The sequence below is a fragment of the Panthera uncia genome, chromosome D2 (assembly GCF_023721935.1).
Source record: "Panthera uncia isolate 11264 chromosome D2, Puncia_PCG_1.0, whole genome shotgun sequence".
Classification (NCBI taxonomy): domain Eukaryota; kingdom Metazoa; phylum Chordata; class Mammalia; order Carnivora; family Felidae; genus Panthera; species Panthera uncia.
Window position 1 is genome coordinate 32,337,443 of NC_064818.1, and position 22,731 is coordinate 32,360,173.

Genomic DNA, 22,731 nt, shown 5'->3' on the forward strand with positions numbered 1-22,731 from the left:
GATAAAGAGCCCTTGTATGAATTAAGATTCACCATAAGAATGTAAAAGGTTAGTTTTAAGGGTCAACTGATATACTTCTTTGGGTTCATGGCTTTATATTATACCACACTTTTGGATAAGAGAAAGTCTTAAGTACCATTATTATAGTAACCTTATAACCACAAGTTGTAGAGCTTCTTTTGAAGGAAACATATTCTGATTGATTGAATGGCTGAAAGTTCAGAGTTCTACCAGAACAGTGTGACATGAAAGTGAATGAAAACCAAAGGGATAGATCTAAGTCCTCTGTGTTTAAAAAAAAAAAACAAAAAAACACACACACACACACACACACACACATCCATAGAAATCACCTGTTGTCACTAGAGTATGCATTCACATTCAAATAAGAAAAATACCACACAGAAAACAGAAACATTTTTAAAAAAAGATTTAAGATCATAAATAGGTCATTGTTGTCACAACACATTTCAGAAGTGAAAAAAAACAGACATTTTGGCTTTTTTAGAAAAAAGATTCTTCTTTTTTTTATCAATTCCCTCATCATTAAAAGGACTTGTACATTTTAAAATTTCCAGTCTCCTAAGGCACGATATTTATTTTATCAGAACGCCAATATCATCACCCTGCTATAGCAGGAATAAGAGGCAAGGTATTAGCATTACAAAAAACAGCAAATTTTAAGGGAGAAATAAACAGACTAATGATCATTTTAGTTAAGAAGGCCCACTGTTGTTATATAGGGCTTTGCAATAAAAAACATTTTTAATCAAATTATTTTAACTCAAGCAGATTTGATTCACCACAGAGGAGCTGTGAGAGAAGAATGGGATTGGTAAAATACAGTATACTTTCTTTAAAAAGATTTGAGAGGAAAAAAAATCAACTTAGAATAGCATATGGAGGGGTAAACATCAAATGGAACCCAGATTAGAGGTCTAGCTTACTCCTAGTCTTTAGGCAGATCCAGAAAATAAGACTAGGTAAATGTAATACCTAGGTCCAAACTATAAGGCTTATAATCACATGGCCCATTCTAGCCTACCCCCTACCAACTGAGATGTAGTGAAATACTATAATCAGATGCATAAAGTGTTTTTTTTTTAATCCAACCAAGAAGTTCTTTAAGATATAAATGTAAAAATTCCTTATTTTTTAACTCTACCTTGCTTTATCCTCTGTGATACCAACTGAACTTTAAAGGTTTATATGTACAATATGGTGATTTAGTGTTACTTTTAAAAGGAAAAAAACCCCACAAAGTTAGTGATTGTCCACAGATGAAACATGGGATGAGGTTCATGACTGAAACCAATCATGGAGTGTTAGTCAATTGTAAACTCTTGAAAGTTAAGACTGGGAAATGTGCATATCAGACACATTAGAGTATAGCAGGAGAGGAAGGGAAGCCTATTTGTCATTCCAATTCTGATAAGGTGCATGGTCTTCGAAATTCTTGTCCACGTTCATGGAGCCATTTATTAGATACTGTGAGAGAAAAAAATACATTAATATTCTCCACTATCTAAAGTTTAATTCACTTGTAAGAACTAGGCCTATAACAAAGTTTCTACATGAGCTAAAAGTTCAAGACCAAAATAAGATGAAGGCAGATGGTACCTAGGCACTCTATTTAAAAAAAAAAAACACACACACACACAAAACTCCGCTAAATGTTGGAAGCACATGAGAGTCTACGTATGTGCATTTCCTAAAGTTTCTGATATTTAATGTAAATCTTGAAATGAAATGCAATTGGAATGAAGATGTAGGTAGAGACAGAACATTGTTTTACCTGTTTGCAAAAATACTATCTCTAATACAGGGACATTTTAGAGATGAACACAAAGCCTCCACCGTACAGGAACAATTCTACAATCAATCACTACTATTATGTGCTCATTAAATTTCCTTGATTCCAAGATACTGCTTTTTAATGTAACTCAAACAGAATTTTCTACTCCTTCTTTATCATAGAACCCAATCGATGGCTTCAACATGTACAAAGTAAACTAGGACCCATAATTACTCTTATCTTTCTCAACTCCTATATCCCATCTATCATTCATCAAAGCCTGCCACTTTTCCTTATATATCTCTTCAGTCTCTTTACTCTCCAATCCTTTTGCTACTACCATAGTCCAGGTTTTCATCATCACCCACTTAGACAATGTAAAAGAGCCTTCTAAACTGATCTCCACTAGCCTCATTCTAGTCCAGTGATTCTCAAACATTATAATCATCAAAGAAGGTTTTTAAAATCCTAACAATCAGGTGTCACTCCTTAGTCCTGCTATGCCTGAGACAGTAGCCACTAGACACATGTGGCTACTAAGTACCTGAAATGTGGCTAGTGACACATATTGAAAAGGATTTATGGGGTTAAATAATATGTATAAAAATAAATTCACCTGCTTCTATTTCTTTATGACTGGCCACATTAAAAACTAGCATGACCCTGACCCTGAGTGCCTCTCTAGCCTCACACTAGTCCTGGCCCTGGTCCCTGACGTGCCTGGAAAACATACTGCTCTCTCTTCAAGACCAAATTTTAAAATTAAGCTTTGAAGAAGCCTCCCAACTATAAGGAGTCATCATCTTCTGTATACATCTCTGTATTAGTGTGTACTACACTATATTCTGATTTATCCATTAGTGTGTCTCAGACAACTGTACACTCCTTGAGGGAAAGACACTGTCTTATTCAACTTTGAGTCAAGAAGCGGGACTACTGTTAAAATCTGTCATCAGAATTCTGATCTATTGAAAGTAAATTTATATTAAAATCAGAAACTTGGTTGGTTGAATCCCTTTCAGTGTTAGGAGTTTTGTTTTCTTTTTAAGATATAGACTACCCTAATTTCAAAATATGAGACAAAAGAGAATATAGGAAATATTTACCCCATTTGTTTCCAACTAGCACTGGACAGGCCGCATGCCGTGTACTGTAATCTCCTTCTCCACTGGCAAACAGATTATACCAGAAAACAGCAGTTCCCTGTGGAGAATAATACAAAATTATCTCCAAATAAGATATAGGTTATCACTTTTTGTAGTAATTAAATTTTCCTCTGTTCCTGTGGAATTACTCCTCCATGGCAGCATTATATCTTCTCTAATAAAATTCTGAAAATATGACTAAATCTTTACAAAATTTTGGTAATCACATGAAAATGTCAATACCACAAAGCTGCCTGACAAAGGGGATTTGCCAAAACAAAGCTAACAAATCTTACAGTAGTAAGATGGAGGTTCCATCATATGGAACCCATTTCAGAAATGCAAACTTTTGAGTACTAATCCTTGGTTGTTCATTATTTCTAGGTAATCATTGTAAAGTGTACCATAAACATATTTAAAATTTTACCTAATATACTTAAGGACTACATTATCTCTATCTTTAAAAATGTTATTCATTAATTAGACTGTGAAACAAAGGTGCATCTCTTCCTCAGGGAAAAAAAAAACAGACCCACAAAACTAAAATAACAAATGAACCAAGTTTACCTTTTTGGGCCAAACACTAGCTCCTACTTCAGGAAAAACAGTGGCTCCTCCTGCTGACACATCACTCATCTGTAAGAATTGCAGACAGTATTATCAGAAGCACTGTTATAATAAAGTTAAATATGCCATTGTGAGGAAGGCATGATACTGCAGAGGATATGAGAACATCTGGACTTCTATTTACATAGATAGTTTGTGCAGGCTATTCAGGTTTTTTTATATTTATTTATTACTTATTTATTTGAGACAATGTGAGTGAGGGAGCGGCAGAGAGAGAGAATCCCAAGCAGGCTCCATCCACACTGTCAGTGCTCAGCCTAATACAGGGCTCAAACCCACGAAACTGTGAGGTCATGACCTGAGTCGAAACCAAGAGTTGGACGCTCAACCAAGTGAGCCACCCAGGTGCCCCCATGCTACTCAGTTTTTAAACAAACAAAGATGCTGTTCTATTCTAGATTTATATACTTACATTTAAAAAAAATAAAAGTAAAAGAAATGATAAAGTCAGGAAGGGAGATAGGGATGTCTTTTATAGCTATTTCTTTTATAGCCAGAGGTAAAAAAAAAAAAAAAAAAAAAAAGGATTTAAAATCAAATCAAGTAATACAAGGGTATAATTATGTATTTATTGCACTAGAATATAATCTCCATGGGGGCAGGAATTTTCATCTATTTTGTTCATTGCTCAGCTTTAATGTCTACAGCATTTATAGCAGGTGCTCCTACTGGGTATTTACCCAAAGAAAATGAAAACACTAATTCAAAAGGATGTAGGCACCCTTATGTTTATCGCAGCATTATTTACAACAGCCAAATTATGGAAACAGCTCAAGTGTCCACTGATGAAAGGATAAGGAAGATGTGGTCTATATATACAACGGAATATTATTCAGCCATACAAAATGAAAGCTTGCCATTTGCAACAACATGGATGGATCTAGAGAGTATTATGTTAAGCAAAATAAGTCTGCCAGAGAAAGACAAATACTGTATGATTTCACTCATATGTGGAATTTAAGAAACGAAACAAAGGAACAAAAGAGACAAACCATGAAACAGACTTCTAACTGTAGAGAACAAACCGATGATTTACCCATCCATCCCCCCTCCACTCTGGTAAACAGGTAAAGGGGATTTGGGAGTGCACTTGTGATAAGCACCAGGTGTTGTATGTAAGTGTTGAATCACTAAATGGTAGAGCTGAAATTAATATCACACTGTACGTTAATTATACCAGAATTAAAATTTGGAATTTTTAAATGTAAAACACAAATCTTCCAAATTAAGGGATCACATGGACAAAATGAGACAGGAAACCAATCATGCAGTGAAGATTTTTTCACAAGCAACGTAAGTAGAACGTATATACAAAGACTGTATCACAAAGCAAAACCCAACTGTGCTATATCCAAGAGTCACATCTAAAACAAGAAGCCTTGAAACAAAAAGATTGCCAGGCAAATGCTATACCAAAGAAAATAGAATTTGATCTTAATATCGGACACAGTTTAAATAAAAATAAAAGCACTGAGATAAAGAAGGATATTGTACTATGATGAATACATCCACTGGAGCCAAGAGCTAACTTTGAAGAAATGAAAAAGTTGTGCTAAATGGACCATGTAGGACAATAAACAATGGCAGGGGGTGGGGGGCAAAATTACTGATCTAATCAAACATATAATCTAATGGTCAAATAATCTAATATTTATGGATATTGGACCAAATAATGTATAGCATCAATATTCATAAAAGCAAAAAAAAGTTTAATGTCTCAAACATCAGAAGAGATGACCAACCTCTCTAATAATACAAACTAAAACCACAATAACTGCCAATATAATAAGTGAAAGATGTACAGACCAAAAGGTTAACAAACATATCACGCTTAAAGGTAGGATATAAATTGGTACAATTATGGAGAACTCACTTCTAAAAAGTATACAAGATTTCACAGCATGAATTTTGTATAATGTATCATCGTCTCTCCTGGTTTTCCCTTTGTAATAATTTTCTCTCATCTTTAACTAACATTATATGTCTCAAATTCTTTTTTAATCCTAAATCCTTTTTATTACAGTGCTTAAATCCTTTTTTTATGGTATCTTAAATCTTTTTAGAAACAGATAAGATTGTAAGAGGGAAGGAGGGTGATGAGGTAGGAAGGTGAAAAGGTGGGTTGCAAAGAGGGAAGGAGAGAGAGAAGAATGGAAGAAAAAAGTAAAAGACAAATAGGGAAGGTAGCAGGAAGCAATGAAGAAGGAAAATGAGACTGAGCAGAGATACACAAATTTTGGTAGGGAGTGAGATAAACAGCAAAAAGAGATGCCATTTTCATATCATTCAAATGGGTTAGGGGGTGGACAAAACAATGAAATAAGCAAAATTTATGTCTAGACTTAAAATTCATCTTTTGAAGTTAACAAAGGTTACAACATTGTAGAAGGTTATATTTTCCAAATATACTATTTCCCAGTATTCCCTGTCCTACATGTTCTGTTTATGTGACACAGACATTCTTATTGAGTGGTAGGGTCCATATCTCCTCCCCTTGAAACTTGGCAGATCTTTGTAATTGCCTTGATTAATAAAAGCCAGGAGAAGTGACATTATTTGACTTCTGAAGGTAGGTAATAAAAATGCCATGCACTTCAGCCTTGCTTTTTGCAGAGATACTTGCTCTTGCAATCTAGTCACCATGCTGGGAGGAAGCCCAGACCACATGCAGGTACTCTGGCCAAAGCCAGCCTCAACCTCAGCCTTCAAGATGACCCCAGTGCCAGTCATCAACTGACTACAGATGCATGAATGATCCACAGCAAGAACCAGGAGTGAAGCCCACCTTACAACCATGAGACATAAAAATAGTTATTTTAATCTATTCAGTTTTGGGGTGATTTGTTATGCAACAAAAGATAACTGGGGCAAATATTATGACCAAAGTTTAATTTTTTTTATATGTTTATTTCTTTTGGGAAAGAGAGAGCGTGCAGGTGCACGAGCAGGGGGCAGGCAGAGATTCCCAAGCAGGGAACTCACAATGAGGGACTTGAACTCACCAACTGTGAGCCCATGACCTGAGCAGAAATCAAGAGTCAGACTCTTAACCAACTGAGCCACCAGGTGCCCCGGTATATAAACAATTTTAAAAATAATGATCATACTGTTTTGAAATTTTACTAAACAATGTGAAAATGGTTACCCTTAATGGGGCTTCCAGGATGCTATAACGTGCTTTCTAGATTTAGCTGCTTACACCAGATGTATTCACTTTGTGAAAATTTCAGGTTATAGTACTTAGGATTTGTATACTTTTCTTATATGTATCAATAAAAAATTCAAAAGGAAAGTTTATTAAATGTGTGTGAATATATACAGAGATGCCTATATACACATATGAACAGTCCATACACCAAAATATCCACAATGATTGTCTCCAAATAGACTGTTAGTAATATTAATTTTTTTATATTTTTAAGTTTATTTATTTATTTAAAGAGAGAGAGAAGAGCACAAATGGGGGAGAAACAGAGAGAGAGGGAGAGAGAATCCCAAGCAGGCTCTGCACTGTCAGCGCAGAGCCCAATATGGGGCTCAAACTCACAAAGCGTGAAATCATGACCTGACCCAAAATCAAGAGTCAGATGCTCAACAGACTGAGCCACCCAGGTGCCCTGAGACTGTTAGTAATAAGTTAAAATTACTATCTGAAAAAGTTACAAATGCAAAAACCCTCCACTTACTCAGTTGTAAAAACTTTAAATTAGGATGTTAAATAAGAGCTAAGGAAAACAGACATCTGAACATCAAAATAAACATCATGTGATAAAAATCCCAACTTAAAAATTTTAGCAAAAAAAATTTTTTTTTAGCTATAACTTACATAAAACAGCCATGTAGCAATTCTATTTCCTGTCCCCAGCTCTTTGAAAGCATCTGGTTCATCTTTCTGTGAATAAAACACAACAAATTCAATGGTATAAAATTCAGGAATGCAAATTATCCAGTGGCACTAAATACCAGTAATATGCTTAAGGGTATGCCAAAAAAACCCAAAAGGTTCGTTTATAATGTCTAGTGCATGATATACAGCAAGCACTCAAATACTTGTTGGTTGTTGACTCAGATTGTACAGTGAATACTTTTGATAAGACCACTGCGGGTAGGGGGGACCTATATTTATTAGCCTAAATAACGAAAATCAGTATCTACTATCCACAGATTATTAATTAATGCCTATAGTTTTAGCTTCCAAAGGGGCAGGGGGGAAAGAGCCTCTTAGCTACATTCATGAACTCTATTCTCTGCAGGTAAAGAATTTACCTTGAGATTTAAATTGAACTCATGGTTCATTCAAATGTTTACTGCTACTATGCTTGTCATTCTTTTGGACAGTCAGCACTTTAATCTGGCTGGACAATTCACATCTAGCTATTTAAATCTAAATTAAAATACAATACAGTCTCTTGGCAGTTATCCCAGAAAAATGAAAATGTATTTTTCACACAGAAATTTATACACATCTTTATTGGTAATAGCCCCAAACTGGAAACTACCTTACTGTCCTTCAAAGGATGAACAATTAACCAACTGTGGTGTGTCTATACTGTAAACTCCTACTGAGCAATAAAAAAGAACACACTACTGACACATTCTTTAAGAACTCCACTAACCTCAGAGGAATTATGCTGCTGAGTGAAAAGAGATACATACTGCATATAACATCTATATAACATTTCTGAAATGATAATTACAAAGAACAGATTAGCAGCTACCAGCAGTTAAGGGATGGGAAGCAGAAGGGTATGTGCAGCTATAAGAGCAGGACTGTAAGGGAGTCTTGCAGTCATGGTGCAGTTATGCATCCTGATTGTGTGGTACTTTCACAAAGTTACACATGTAATAAAACTGCATAGATACACACAAAATTAGTGCAAATAGAACTGGTGAAATATGAAATAGCTCCGTGTCTTGTGCCAATGCATATTTCTTGGTTTTGATAGTCAACTACAGTAATGCAAGATGTTAACATGGGGGGAGGCTGAGGGAAGGGTTCATAGGACCTCCCTGTACATTTCCTTGCAACTTCCTAGGAATCTGTAATTATTTCAAAATAAAAAACTAAGAAAAAAATTTAGTTGCACTAATGTCAGAGCTTGAACTGTACTCTTTCACATCATTCAAGACTCTCAGACATTTTTCAATAATTGAAAAAAGAAGGGAAAGACTAAAAATATATTCCTTGCTGGCCTATACAGAAAAAGAGTACAATTCTGGGATTTAAGCTAGTCAAGGGCCATGACACAATATAGGCTGTTTTCCTTCAAAAAAATGTACTCTTATTTTTAAAATGACAGATCAAGAAGTTTATTAAAATGCCGGAGACAGTTCTTAGAATTCATGTATTTATGATAAAGCTTAATGAGGACTTGTATACTTGTATAATGTATAATTTATAGCTTAATGTGAAAAAAGTAAGGTTAATATTTATTAATCTTAAGCAAGAGTAGTACTTGGTAAAGGACAGCTTTTTAGCAAACTGCTTTCATATTATATATTCTCCAGTGTCTCTCTACATCTGTTTTGTATTTTTTATCTTGTCTCTTAATGTATTCTTATAATTTCTTCAGATTTACCAATTCATTCACTAATGTACTTCAACTGTCTCTGTTTTTTAAGTTTATTTATTTGAGAGAGAAAGCATGAGTGGGGGAGGGACACAGAGAGAGAGAGAAGGAGAGAGAAGGAGAGAGAGAGAGAGGAGAGACAGGATCCCAAGCAGGCTCTGCACTATCAGCACAGAGCCCAATGTGGGGCTTGAACCTAGGACCCATGAATTCATGACCTGAGCCGAAGTTGGATGCTCAACCAACTGAGCCACCCAGGCACCCCTCTCTAATCTGTTTTAATTTATCCATCAAACTTTAAATTTTCAACAATTACTTTTTTCTACCTAGAGCTTCTATTTTTCAAATATGTTAAATCATTTTGAGAGTTTATTAATTTTTATCCTTTTATTTTTAAAACTACTATACAGTTATTTTATATTCTCTGATTATTCAAGTACCTAACATCCTGGGGCTTCTAAATCTGTTGGTCACTTTAGTCTCACCAATGGTGTCTTATTACCAGTTTTTTTTTTTTTTAATGAGTTTGTATTTGGCTGACCTTAATCTTTAAAACTCTTGAGGTACTAGAATAAAGATGCCTGTCTTCAGGGAGGACATGAGTTTGTCTCTGCCAGGTACCAAGAAGCACTACCTAAATGAACAACTTTAATTTCTCCTCTTTCAGGGTAGTGAAATTCAAAATAAAAGGTTCACGTGAGAGCAGGCCTAGGCTTTCAAACTCCCAGAAGAGGCTCTCATACATATTCCATGCCCACCTGGATGATGAGAGGCAACTCTCCTTAAGGTTCCTGACTCCAAGCAGATTCTTTTCAAGGCTATTCTTTCTTTCTCTGAGGGTATAATCCTTTTGGAGATTCAGGTTTTATGCATCGGTCTCAAGTTCAGTAGCCTGCACAGTGGCAGGTCCTCTCACACAGCCATCAATCCTCAAAGCTCTAGATTCCTGGAGACAAATGCTTTCAGCTTCAGCTTTTTTGGCCCAGCCCCCCTTTAACTCTAATTTTAGTTTCTAGGTTTTCTTTGTTCATTTTGGGAATTGGGAATTTCCTTTACTTTCTTCCAGTCTCAGCAATGCATTTAAAAGTATCCTAAATTTTTTTTTAACATCTAGGGGTTTTGTTTTGTTTTGTTACTGCTAAAAAGATTTTATAGAATGTCTATTCCACCATGCTTCCACAAATTGCAAACAGGCTATGAATTTTTACTACTAAAAGAACAGAATTAACATGTCATGCCTAAGCTTCAGTTAGAACTCCTACATTCTCCTTTTTTTTTTTTTAAACTTACCCGTGCAAAATCAAAATGGGGTTCATATTGTCCTCCAACTCCATAATTTGCTACCTGAAGAAGAGGAAGAAAGCATGCATTAAAAAAAAATCAAGATTACTATTCAAAAAATCTGTAAGTCCTATTTTGGCCTCTTACATGATATGGTTAGGTACTTCTAGAGAAATTAGAAGCAAAGCAGTTGAAATCAATGACAGTTCCTAAGGAACCAAGGATAAAAAACTAAGGATAGCTACTATATATTTAAGAACCTTAGTTAATATGCCTTCTTTTAGCAAATTTTGAAGTACATGTTTTCCTCTAATATATAAACTAAAATTTGAATCAGAATTTTTAAATGTTTAGAATTAAAATATTATAGAATTAGAGTTTTGAGATTTCTATTATTAATTTTTACTAAACACTTATCTTTGGAATTTAAATCAAGACTCATGTTTTCCAAAGCCCCAAATTCTGGGAAACTCCCAATCAATTTTAATAAAATATCTTCCTACAATTTTAATCGGTAATGACAATGTCCCAGTGGGAAGCAGCAAAAGAGTAAAAAAGTGTCTGGTCTGAGTTTAAATTCTAGCTTTCTTAGTTACAATATATGTAATTCTGAATACAATCTCAGTTTTCTTATTTATAAATTAAGGAGAATGATGCCTTCCCTTACCTCCCTCCTTGTATCCCAATATGACACAATGAAAGGAGAATGTAATTTAAAGAGCACTACCAATGAAATGAAAGAAAAACATAATTAAAAGAGTGTTGCCCACAGCAAAGTCCAAGTCCTATGTGAATTATTATTACTCTGGATATTTTACTCCTTATATTGTAGACACATTGGGTTGAATCAACGTATTAAGTAAAACTGTATCACATAGCCTGAAAGATCCTGTGAGGGTTAGGCAGATGAGAATAAACACAGATCAGGAAAGAAAAAGATACATACAAGACCTTTTAGTAATATAATGAATACCAAGGAAATTGTAGATTACCATGGAATAAATGGCAACTTAATTAAGCAATTTAAATATAGGATATCCTGCTTTTGCACAGTTCCAAAAGGCACACATCTAATGGTTTAGCTACTCATTAACACCAAAGTTCCAACAACATAGTTTAAATTTCAGTCACCAAAACATATTGACTATGAGAAATTGCATAAAGTACAAATGTTGCTGCTAGCACTTTAGTCCACAAATTACGATGTAAGTAACAATTGCACATCATGATGAATGACCAATCATATCACTTCTTTCAAAGTCCATCAGTGATTGGTCACTGCACATCTGTTAATTCATGCACAGACACCAAAGTATGTAGTTGTGTTGCCTCCTTATCTCCCAGTGAAAACTCATGTGATATTTTACAAAAATGAATAGCTGGAAGAGGCAAATGGCTAACAAAGACAATGTACAGCAGAAAAAGGGAAAGTAATAATGCTCTAAGTAAAATTCAAATCAAACTTAAATGGCAATATAGAAAAAAAATGACAAGGGGAATGCTTCCACTTGTGCAGGTCAAGAAACTCTAGCTATGCAGGCAGAGGAACGTGGTGAAGGCAAACTTACCGACATAAGGAAAGTGATTGTGATGGAAAGGATAAAGATGTCTTGGAGGAAGGAAGAAATGATATTGGAAAAAAAATCTTTCAACCCACTGCACTACCCAGGTGCCCCAAATTTCACAATAAGAAGGAATGTTTAAACTATCCTTGATAAGTGTTTACAAAGATATAAAGCACCTTAATTCTCAATATTCACAATAAAGATTACCCAGACAATTCAATAGGGAAGAGTAGTTTTTAAATACATGATGCTGGTGGGGTGCCTGGGTGGCTCAGTCGGTTAAGCATCTGACTTCAGCTCAGGTCATGATCTCGCTGTCTGTGAGTTCGACCCCCGCGTCGGGCTCTGTGCTGACAGCTCAGAGCCTAGAGCCTGTTTCAGATTCTGTGTCTCCCTCTCTCTCTGACCCTCCCCTGTTCATGCTCTGTCTCTCTCTGTCTCAAAAATAAATAAACGTTTAAAAAATTTTTTCAAAAATAAATAAACATTAAAAAAAAATTAAATACATGATGCTGGGACAATTGAATATCCACATGAAAAGAATGAAGTTGGACCTCTACCTCATATACAAAATTGACTCAGAATGGATCAAAGACCTGAACATAACAGATAAAACTATAAAACTGTTAGGAAAAAACACATGTATGAATCTTTGTGACCTTGCATTAGGCAATAGTTTCTTAGATAGCTAAAGCACAAGCAACCAGGGACTTCTGAGGAAGATGGCAGAATATGAGGATCCTAGGCTCACCTTGTCCCATGGGCACACCTAGATAATATCAAAATCAGTGTAAATAACCCAGAAAATGACCCAAGGACTTGCAGAACAGACTCTCCACTGCTAAATGTAGAGAAGGGGACACATGGAAGAGGGTAGGAAGGGCTGAGATGTGGTAGGGAGCCAAAAAGACTGTGAGACTGCCTGTGGGAGGAGGGAAGCAGTGGAGTGGAGAGGGGAGAGGAACAGACCTCCACACCAGGCACACCATGCATATGGGGCCTGTATGGGTGAGATGAATCCCTATAATAGAACATCTGTCTTTGAAAACCAAAGGGGCATGGATTCTCATGTTCTTATAATCAGTGGGCTTACCACCTGGAACTTTAAAAATCAGCAAGCTCAGCTCTGGGAGAGTCTGAGGGCAGAAGGAAACTGAATCTCCACCCTTAAAGAGACAGTGCACTGAAGAGCCCAGCTGACACACAGCATAGAAGAGGCAGTTTGAAAAATGCCACCTGAAAAAAAAAAAAAAAAAAGAAAAAAGAAAAAAAAAGAATGCCACCTGGGGTGGGTGGCGCCTGGGTGGCTCAGTCAGTTACTTCGGCTCAGTTACTTCAGCTCAGGATCTGACAGTTTGTGGGTTCAAGCCCCGTGTCAGGCTCTGTGCTGACAGCTCAGAGCCTAGAGCCTACTTTGGATTCTGTGTCTCCCCCTCTCTCTGCCCATTCCCTGCTCATGCTCTTTCTCTCAAAAATAAAGTGTTTTAAAAATTTTTAAAAATGCCTGGGTATACAGGAAGGAGATTTTTTTTTTTACTAATCTCAGTACATGAGCTGGAGGGGCAGGGATTTGAGGGGGACTTCTCTAAGAGCCATTTCCTTCCCCTGCCCCCTTCCCCAGCCTGGATTCACAGACACCTATGGGAACCAGGGCAGCAGAACACTCTCCTGCTAACAGTGAGAGCTCCGCCAGACATTCTTCTGCAGACATACCCCCTCCATCCCAAGCAGCCTCAGGTCCCCTCTCACAGCACACCTGCATGGACCTTATTAACAGTGCCCTCCGAACCCTCCCCCTGCTCACCGAGCTATTATATGGACCCACCCTTCCATTCCAGTCTGGGCAGTTTTCTCATGGTCTTCAAGCTCTCTCCCACAGCAAACCAGTGTAGATCTTGCAGGCACCATGAATCTCAGCCTGCTTTTTCTTGCGGACCTGCACTTCCAATAGACCCTTGGCCAGAGTCCATCCAAAGCAGTGCCACAAGCCTGGAAGTGTGCAAGTAGCCCTGATGGGGGCCTCTACCACTACAAAGTGACTCCTGCCCCAGGGAGAGATGAAGATAAATACACGTACCAGTCCAACTATGGCCCAGCAGTGGGCTGGGGGCAGACATCGGTCTGACTACAGGCCCTACCCACCAACAAAAGCTTCTCAGGGCACAACAGAGGGAAAGCACCCTGCAGTTCAGTGCTACTCCATCTCTGGCAAATGTCTGGTCTGACTCAACTCAAGCCCAAGGTGGCCCTAGACTAGGCCACTAACAACACAGAGACCAAAACCTGCCCACAACAGGCAGAGAGTGCCATTGCAGACAACTGGACTAAAAGCAGTGTGGCTCAGCCACAACAGTAGGGCACATGCAACACACATAGAAAACATCCCTAAAGCACTGGGTTCTGATGAACAGGGGACAGTGCACTGCAAGGTGCTATAGGACCTCTTTTTCACAAAGCCACTGTTTTCCAGAGTGGGAGACATAGCTGACTTACCTAACACAAAGAAACAGACAGAGTTAGACAAAATAAGGAGACAGAGGAGTGTGTCCCAAATGAAAGAACAGGACAAAATCACAAGAGACCTATGCAAAACAGAGATAAATAATATCCCTGATAAAGAATTTAAAGTAATAGTCATAGGAGCACCTGGGTGGTTCGGTCGGTTAAGTGTCTGACTTTGGCTCAGGTCATGATTTCACAGTTCATGGGTTCCAGCCCTGCATCAGGCTCTCCACTGACAATGACAGCCTGCTTGGAATTCTCTCTCCCTCTCTCTCTGCCCTTCCCCACTCGCACGCTCTTTCTCAAAATAAATAAAGAAAAAAGGAATAATATTTAAAAATAAGTAAGTAAAGTAATAGTCATAAAGATACTAGACTTGAGAACAAAGTGAAGGATCTTAGTGAGACCCTCAACAAAGAGATACAAAACATAAAAAAAAAAAAAAAAAGAACGAATCAGAGATAAACAACTCAGTAAGTAAGGTTAAAAATATACTAGAGGGAAATAAATAGTAGACTAGGGGAAGGAGAACAGATCAGCAACTTGGAGGACACAGTAATGGAAAGCAACCAAGTTGAACAGGAAAAAGAAAAAAAAAAAAAATGAAAACAGACTAAGGGAACTCAGTAACACCATCAAACGTAGTAACATTTGCATTACATGAATTCCAGAAGGAAAAGAGAGAGAGAAGGAAGCAGAATATTCATTTGAAAAAATAATAGCTGAAAATTTCCCAGTTCTCGGGAAGGAAACAGAAATCCAGATCCAGGAAGCACAGAGAGCCCCAACAAAATCAACAAGGAGGTCCACACTAAGACACGTAGTACTTAAAATGGAAAGCAGTAATAAACAGAATTTTAAAAGCAGCAAGAGAAAACAGTTACATAAAAGGGAACTCTCTTAAGGCTATAAGCAGATTTTTCAGCAGAAACTTTGCAGGCAGGAGGGAATGGCAGGATGTATTCAAAGAGCTGAGAAAAACAAACAAACAAACAAACAAACAACCTGCAGCCAAGAATATACTATCCAGCAAGGCTATCATTCAGAATAGAAGAAGAGATACTTTCCAGACAACAGAAGTTATAGGAATTCATGATCACTAAAACAGCTCTATAAGAAATGTTAAAGGAGACTCTGTGGAAATGAAAGACCATAAGGAGAAGTATGAAGAGTAGGAAGCATAAAAGCAATAAAATTAAGCTTATCTATAAATATCAGTCAAGGGGCACCTGGGTGGCTCAGTCCGTTAAGTGTCCTACTTTGGCTCAGGTCATGATCTCATGGCTCGTGGGTTTGAGCCCCGCATGGGGCTCTGTGCTGACAGCTCAGAGCCTGGAGCCTGCTTCTGATTCTGTGTCTCCTTTTCTCTCTCTGCCCCTCCCCCACTCACCCTCTGTCTCTCTCTCAAAAATAAACATTAGAAGAAAAAATTAAAAAAAAAATTAGTCAAGAGTTTCACAAAAGGATGTACAGTATCACACCATATATCTAAAATGTGGCAGGGGAGAGGAGTAAAAATTTAAAGCTTTTAGAATGTATTCAAACTTGGGGCACCCAGGTGGCTCAGTCCATTGAACGTCCAACTCTTCATTTCAGCTCAAGTCATGGTCTCGTGGTTCGTGGGTTCAAGCCCCACATCAGGCTCTGCACTGACAGCATGAAGCCTGCTTCAGATTCTCTCTCCCTCTTTCTTTGCCCCTCCCCTACTCGCCCTCCCTTTTATTTATTTTTTTTTTTTAATTTTTTTTTCAACGTTTTTATTTATTTTTGGTACAGAGAGAGACAGAGCATGAACGGGGGAGGGGCAGAGAGAGAGGGAGACACAGAATCGGAAACAGGCTCCAGGCTCCGAGCCATCAGCCCAGAGCCTGACGCGGGGCTCGAACTCACGGACCGCGAGATCGTGACCCGGCTGAAGTCGGACGCTTAACCGACTGCGCCCCCCAGGCGCCCCCCTCCCTTTTAAAAATAAATAAAAATTTAAAATTTTTTTAAAAATTTGTTTTAAAAAGAATGGATTCAAACTTCATAAACTTAAGTGGCCATCTACTTAATACAGACTGCTGTATGCATATGATGTTATATACAAACCTCATCGTAGCACAAATCAAAAACTGGTAATAGATACATGCAAAAAATAAAGAGAAAGGAATCCAAGTATATCACTGATGAAAGCCAGCTAACCGTGAGAGAAGAGAACAAGAAAGAAAGAACTACAATGGAAACCATAAAACAAGTAACAAAGTGCAATAAATACATACCTATCAATTATTTTGAATGTAAGTGGCCTTAACACTCCAATTAAAAAAAAACACAAAAAACAGAGGATGACAGAATGGCTAAAAAAATCAAGACACATCTATATGCTGCCTATAAGAGACTCATTTCACACCTAAGAGACATGCAGATTGAAAGTGAAGGGGTAGAAAAGCATTTATAGTGCAAATGGAAGTAAAAAAAAGCTTAAGTAGCAATACTTATATTGGATAAAACAGATTTTAAAACAAAGACTGTAAGAAGAGACAAAGAGGGATACTATATGACCATAAAGGGGACAATCCAACAAGATATAGAAATTGTAAACATTTACACACCCAACATAGAAGGACCCAAATACATAAAGCAGCTAACAAACATAAAGGAAATAATTGCTAATAATACAATACTAGGAGACTTTACACTCACTTATATCAATGGATAGATCATTTAAACAGAAAATCAACATAACAGTTGGTTTGGATGATACACTGGACCACACAGCTCTAACAGATCTATTCAGAACATTCTACCCTAAAATAGTAGAATATACATTCAAGGGCACATGGAACATTCTCCAGAATAGATCACTTATTAGGCCACAAAACAAGTCTCAACAAATTAAAAAGTCATACCAAACATCTTTTTTGACCACAACACTATGAAACTAGAAACTAATTACAAGGAAAACTCGGGAAAGAACAAATACACACAGGTTAAATAACATGCTACTAAACAATGAATGGGTTAACCAAGAAATCAGTAAAAAAAAAAAAAAAAAAAAAAAAAAGTGGAAACAAATGAAAACAAAAACTGAGATGCAGCAAAAGCTGTCCTAAGAGGGAAGTTTATATCAATAGAAACCTACTTCAAAAGCAAGAAAAATCTCAGATACACAACCTAACCTTACATCTAAAGGGGACTAGAAAAAGAAAAACAAACAAAACCCCAAACCAGCAGAAAGAAGAAAATAATAAAGATTAGAGCAGAAAGAAATGAAACAGAAATTACAAAAACAATGTAACAGATCAATGAAACCAGGAACTGACTCTTTGAAAAGTTCAACAAAATTGATAAACCTCTAGCCAGACTCATAAAAAAAAGAACTCAAATAAACAAAAACAGAAATGAAAGAGGAGAAATAACAATCAACACCACAGAAATACAAAGAAGTGCAAAAGAATATTATGAAAAATTACATGCCAACAAATTGGACAACCTAGAAGAAATGGATAAATTTCTAGAAACATATTAACCTCCTAAAACTGAATCAGGAAGAAACAGAAAATTTAAACAAACTGAATCAGTAATCAAAAAACTCACAACAGGGGGGCCTCGGTGGCTTGGTCAGTTAAGTGTCCACCTCTTGATTTTGGCTCAGGTTGTGATCTCATGGTTCATGAATTTGAGTCCTGCATTGAGCTTTGCACTGACAGCATGGAGCCTGCTTTGGATTCTCTCTCTCCCTCTCTCCCTGCCCCTCCCCAGCTCACTCACTCTCTCTCTCTCTAAATAAATAAATAAATATAGGGGCGCCTGGGTGGCTTAGTCGGTTAGGCGTCTGACTTCAGCTCAGATCATGATATCACAGTCTGTGAGTTCTAGCCCCACATCTGAGCTGTCAGCTCAGAGCCTGCTTCAGATTCTGTGTCTCCCTCTCTCTGCCCCTCCCCTGCTCATGCTCTGTCTCAAAAATAAATAAAAACATTAAAAATAATAATAAATAAATAAATAAATAAATAAATATAAATAAACGTATAAAAAAAAACCCTCCCAACAAACAAAAGTCCAGGACCAGAGAGCTTCACAAGTGAATTCTATCGAATATTTCAAGAAGAGTTAATAACTATTCTTCTCAAAGTATTCTAAAAGTAGAAGAGGGAGAAAAGCTTCTATGAGGCCAACATTACCCTGACACCAAAACCAGATAAAGACACTATACAAAAAGAAAACTACAGGCCAACATCTCTGATGAACATCCAGAAAATATTAGCAAACCAAATTCAACAGTACATTAAAAAACTCACTGACCAGGATCAAGCGGGATTTATTCCTGGTATTCAAGGGTGGTTCAATATTTGCAAAACAATCACTGTGATACATCACATCAGCAAGAGAAAGCATAAAAACCACTTAATAATTTCAACAGATGCAGAAGAAACATTTCACAAAGTACAACATTCATTTATGATATAAACCCTCAACAAAGTAGGTTTAGAGGGAACATACCTCAACATAATGAAGGCTATATATGATAATCCCACAGCTATGATCACACTCAATGGTGAAAAACTGAAAGCTTTCTCCCTAACATCAGGAACAACACAAAGATGTCCACTCTTACTACTTTTATTCAACATAGTACTGGGAGTCCTAGCCACAGCAATCAGACAAGAAAAAGAAATAGAAGGCATTCATATTGGTAAGGAAAAACGAAAACTTTCATTATTTACAGATGACATGATACTATACATAAAAAACCCTAAAGACTCCACCAAAAAACTACTTGACGTGATAAATGAATTCAGTAAGGTCACAGGATACAAAATCAATATACACAAATCCACTGCATTTCTATACACTCATAATGAAGTAGCAGAAAGAAATGAAGAAAACAGTCCCATTTACTATTTAACCAAAAATAATAAAATACCTAGGAATAAACCTAACTAAGGAAGTGAAAGACCTGTACACAGAAAACTATAGAACACTGATGAAAGAAACTGAAGAGGACTATAAAACACTGATGAAAAAAACTGAAATAGAAAAATATTCTATGCTCATGAATTGGAAGGACAAATATTGTTGAAATATCCATCCTACCAAAGCAATCTACAGATTTAATGCAATCCCTATCAAAATGCCAGCAGCATTATTTTACAGAACTAGAATAATACTAAAATTCGTATGGAACCACAAAAGACCTCCAATAGCCAAAGCAATCTTGAAAAAGAACAAAACTGGAGGTATCACAATCTCCACTATCAAGATGTACTACAAAGCTATAGTAATCAAAACAGTCTGGTATTGGTCAAAAAACATACACATAAATTAATAGAACAGAATAGAAAACACAGAAATAAACCCACAATTATGTGGTCAATTAATCTTCAACAAAGGAGACAAGAATATGCAATAGGAAAGAGACGGTCTCTTCAATAAATGGTGTTGGGAAAACTAGACAGCTACATGCAAAAGAATCAAACTGAACCACTTTCTTGCAACATTCACAGACATAAACTAGAAATGGATTAAAGACCTAATGTGAAACCATGAAAATCCTAGCAGAGAGCACAGGCAATAATTTCTCTGACATCAGTTGCAGCAAAATTTTTCTAAACACGTCACCTGTGCAAGGGAAACAAAAGCAAAAATAAACTGTTGGGACTACATCAAAATAAAAAGCTTCTGCACAGCAAAGGGAACAATCAACAAAACTAAACAATAAGCTACTGAATGGGAGAAAATATTTGCAAATGTCATATCTGACAAAGGGTTGTTAATATCCAAAATATAAAAGAATTTATGTAACTCAACACTCAAAACACAAATAATCCAATTAAAAAATGGGCATAAGACATGGACAGACATTTCTCCAAAGAAGACATACAGATGGCCAACAGACACATGAAAAGATGCTCAATATCACTCATCATCAGGGAAATGTGAATCAAAACCAAAATGAGATATCACTTCACACCTATCAGAATGGCTAAAATTAACAACTCAGGCAACAACAGATGTTGGCGAGGATGGGGAAAAAGAGAATCTCTTTTGCACTGCTGGTGGGAATGCAAACTGGTGTAGCTACTCTGGAAAACAGTATGGAGGTTACTCAAAAAATTAAAAATACAACTCCCCTATGACCCAGCAATTGCACTACCAGGTATTTACCCAAGAGATACAGGTATGCTGTTTCAAAGAGGCACATGCACTCCAATGTTTATAGCAGCACTATTAACAATAGCCAAAGCATGAAAAGAGCCCAAATGTCCGTCATCTGATGAATGGATAAAGAAGACGTGGTATATATATATACAATGGAGTATTACTCGGCAATCAAAAAGAATGAAATCTTGCCATTTGCAACAATGTGGATGGAACTACAGTGTATAATGCTAAGCGAAATAAGTCAGTTAGACAAAGACAAGTATCATATGACTTCACTGATATGTGGGATTTAAGATACAAAACAGATGAACATAAGGGAAGGGAAGCAAAAATAATATAAAAACAGGGAGGGGGGACAAAACATAAGAGACTCTTAAATACAGAGAACAATCTGAGGGTTGCTGGAGTGGCTGTGGGGGGATGGGCTAAATGGGTAAGGGACATTAAGGAAGACACTTGTTGGGATGAGCACTGGGTGTTATACAAAGGGGATGAATCACTGGAATCTACTCCTGAAATCATTATTACACTTTATGCTAACTAACTTGGATGTAATTTAAAAACAAACAAAAAATGGACAAGAACAAATTATTTACAAGGATGTGAGGAAATTATAACTCTCATACATTGCAAATGGAATTGTAAAATGCATGGTCACTTTAGAAAACAGTTTGGCAATTCCTCAAATGTTAAACTAAAGTTATCACATGACTTAGTAATTCCATATGTAGAATATACCCAAGAGAAATTTAAATGTTGGTATAAAAACTTGTATACAAATGCTCATAGCAGCATTAGTCATTATAGCCAAAAAATACAAACGACCAAATATCCTTCAGCTGATAAATATATGAAGAGTGGTTATATCCAAACAATGGAATATTATTCGGGCATGAAAAAGAATAAAGTGCTGATACACTGAAAACATTATGTTAAGTCAAAAAAGGCCACATATTGTATTATCCAATTTATATAAAATATCTAGATATGAAATATCTAGGCAAATTCACACACAGAAAGTAGATTAGTGGTTGCCAGGGGCATTAGGGAAAGGGAATGAGGAGTGAATACTAAAACTTTTTGAAGTGATGAAAATGTTCTTGCAATTAGATAGTGGTGATGGTTGCATAACCATAAAACTAGGGTAAATTTTATGGTATGTAAATTATATCTCAATAGAAAAGAGAAAAAATACATTTAAAAAAAAAAAGAGGGGCGCCTGGGTGGCTCAGTCAGTTGAGTGTCTGACTTCAGCTCAGGTCCTGATCTCACTACTCGTGGGTTTGAGCCCCCATCAGGCTCTGTGCTGACAGTGCAGAGCCTGGAGCCTGCTTTGGATTCTGTGTCTCCCTCTCTCTGCCCCTCCCCTGCTCGTGGTCTGTCTCTCAGAAATAAATCAATGTTAAAAAAAAGTTTTAAAAAAAGCCTGGTCACCTGACAGGCTTAGGAATGAAAAAAAACTTGTAGTGTGCTTAATAAATATTGTTACATATTGTTCATTCCCCTATAAAATTATACTTAACAATAAGAGTTTTTAATTTATTGTTGTTATACTTAATTTTATTGTTAAGTTATACTTAACAATAAGAGTTTTTAATTTAATTTTGTAAACAATTTTGGAAATCACAGATATTCATAATTTTTGCCATTGATTAAGACCACTTTGCATGATCTCAGCTTGCATATTCACTTTTTTGGTCCCAAATTATCCTGCAATACCTGTAGAGTGCCTGCACAGTGTTAGGAAATCTCATCTAAAGCATTGTTTGAAAAAGTGTAAGGAAATAATGTGATAGCATATAGTTTAAGGATAATGTGATTACCTACCTGTAACTCCTCTGCTGTGGAAACATCTAGTCCTGTTAGATCTTGTATTCTCATATTAATCCGCGACACCACAGGGTTTTCATAGCCAGAGAGCCAGGCACTAACAAGAAGAAAATATTAGTTTTACTTATAATGTTTCAATAAGTAAAGACTAAGAGCCATCATTTTAAAAGCCATAATATATGGGATAATAAGCCTTTACCTATAGGCATTTAGTTGGCTTGTTTGATGTGATTTTTACTAAAGAATGTTGTAATTTTTTTTTTAATGCT

General features: G+C 36.6%; 1 protein-coding gene across 4 annotated transcripts in view; it reads right to left on the reverse strand.

The window, feature by feature from the left end:
* Positions 1–415: 415 nt before the first annotated feature.
* Positions 416–22,731, reverse strand: part of P4HA1 (prolyl 4-hydroxylase subunit alpha 1) — an 89,205-nt gene continuing 66,889 nt past the window's right edge. For all 4 annotated transcript variants that reach the window (XM_049645200.1, XM_049645199.1, XM_049645201.1 and 1 more), the window contains 6 exons: positions 22,456–22,559; positions 10,428–10,477; positions 7,394–7,459; positions 3,508–3,576; positions 2,902–2,998; positions 416–1,488 (listed from right to left, as the gene is read on the reverse strand). In XM_049645200.1, coding sequence (XP_049501157.1) covers positions 1,418–1,488; positions 2,902–2,998; positions 3,508–3,576; positions 7,394–7,459; positions 10,428–10,477; positions 22,456–22,559 — 457 coding nt within the window. In that variant the 3' untranslated portion in view covers positions 416–1,417. The remainder of the gene's footprint in view (positions 1,489–2,901; positions 2,999–3,507; positions 3,577–7,393; positions 7,460–10,427; positions 10,478–22,455; positions 22,560–22,731) is intronic.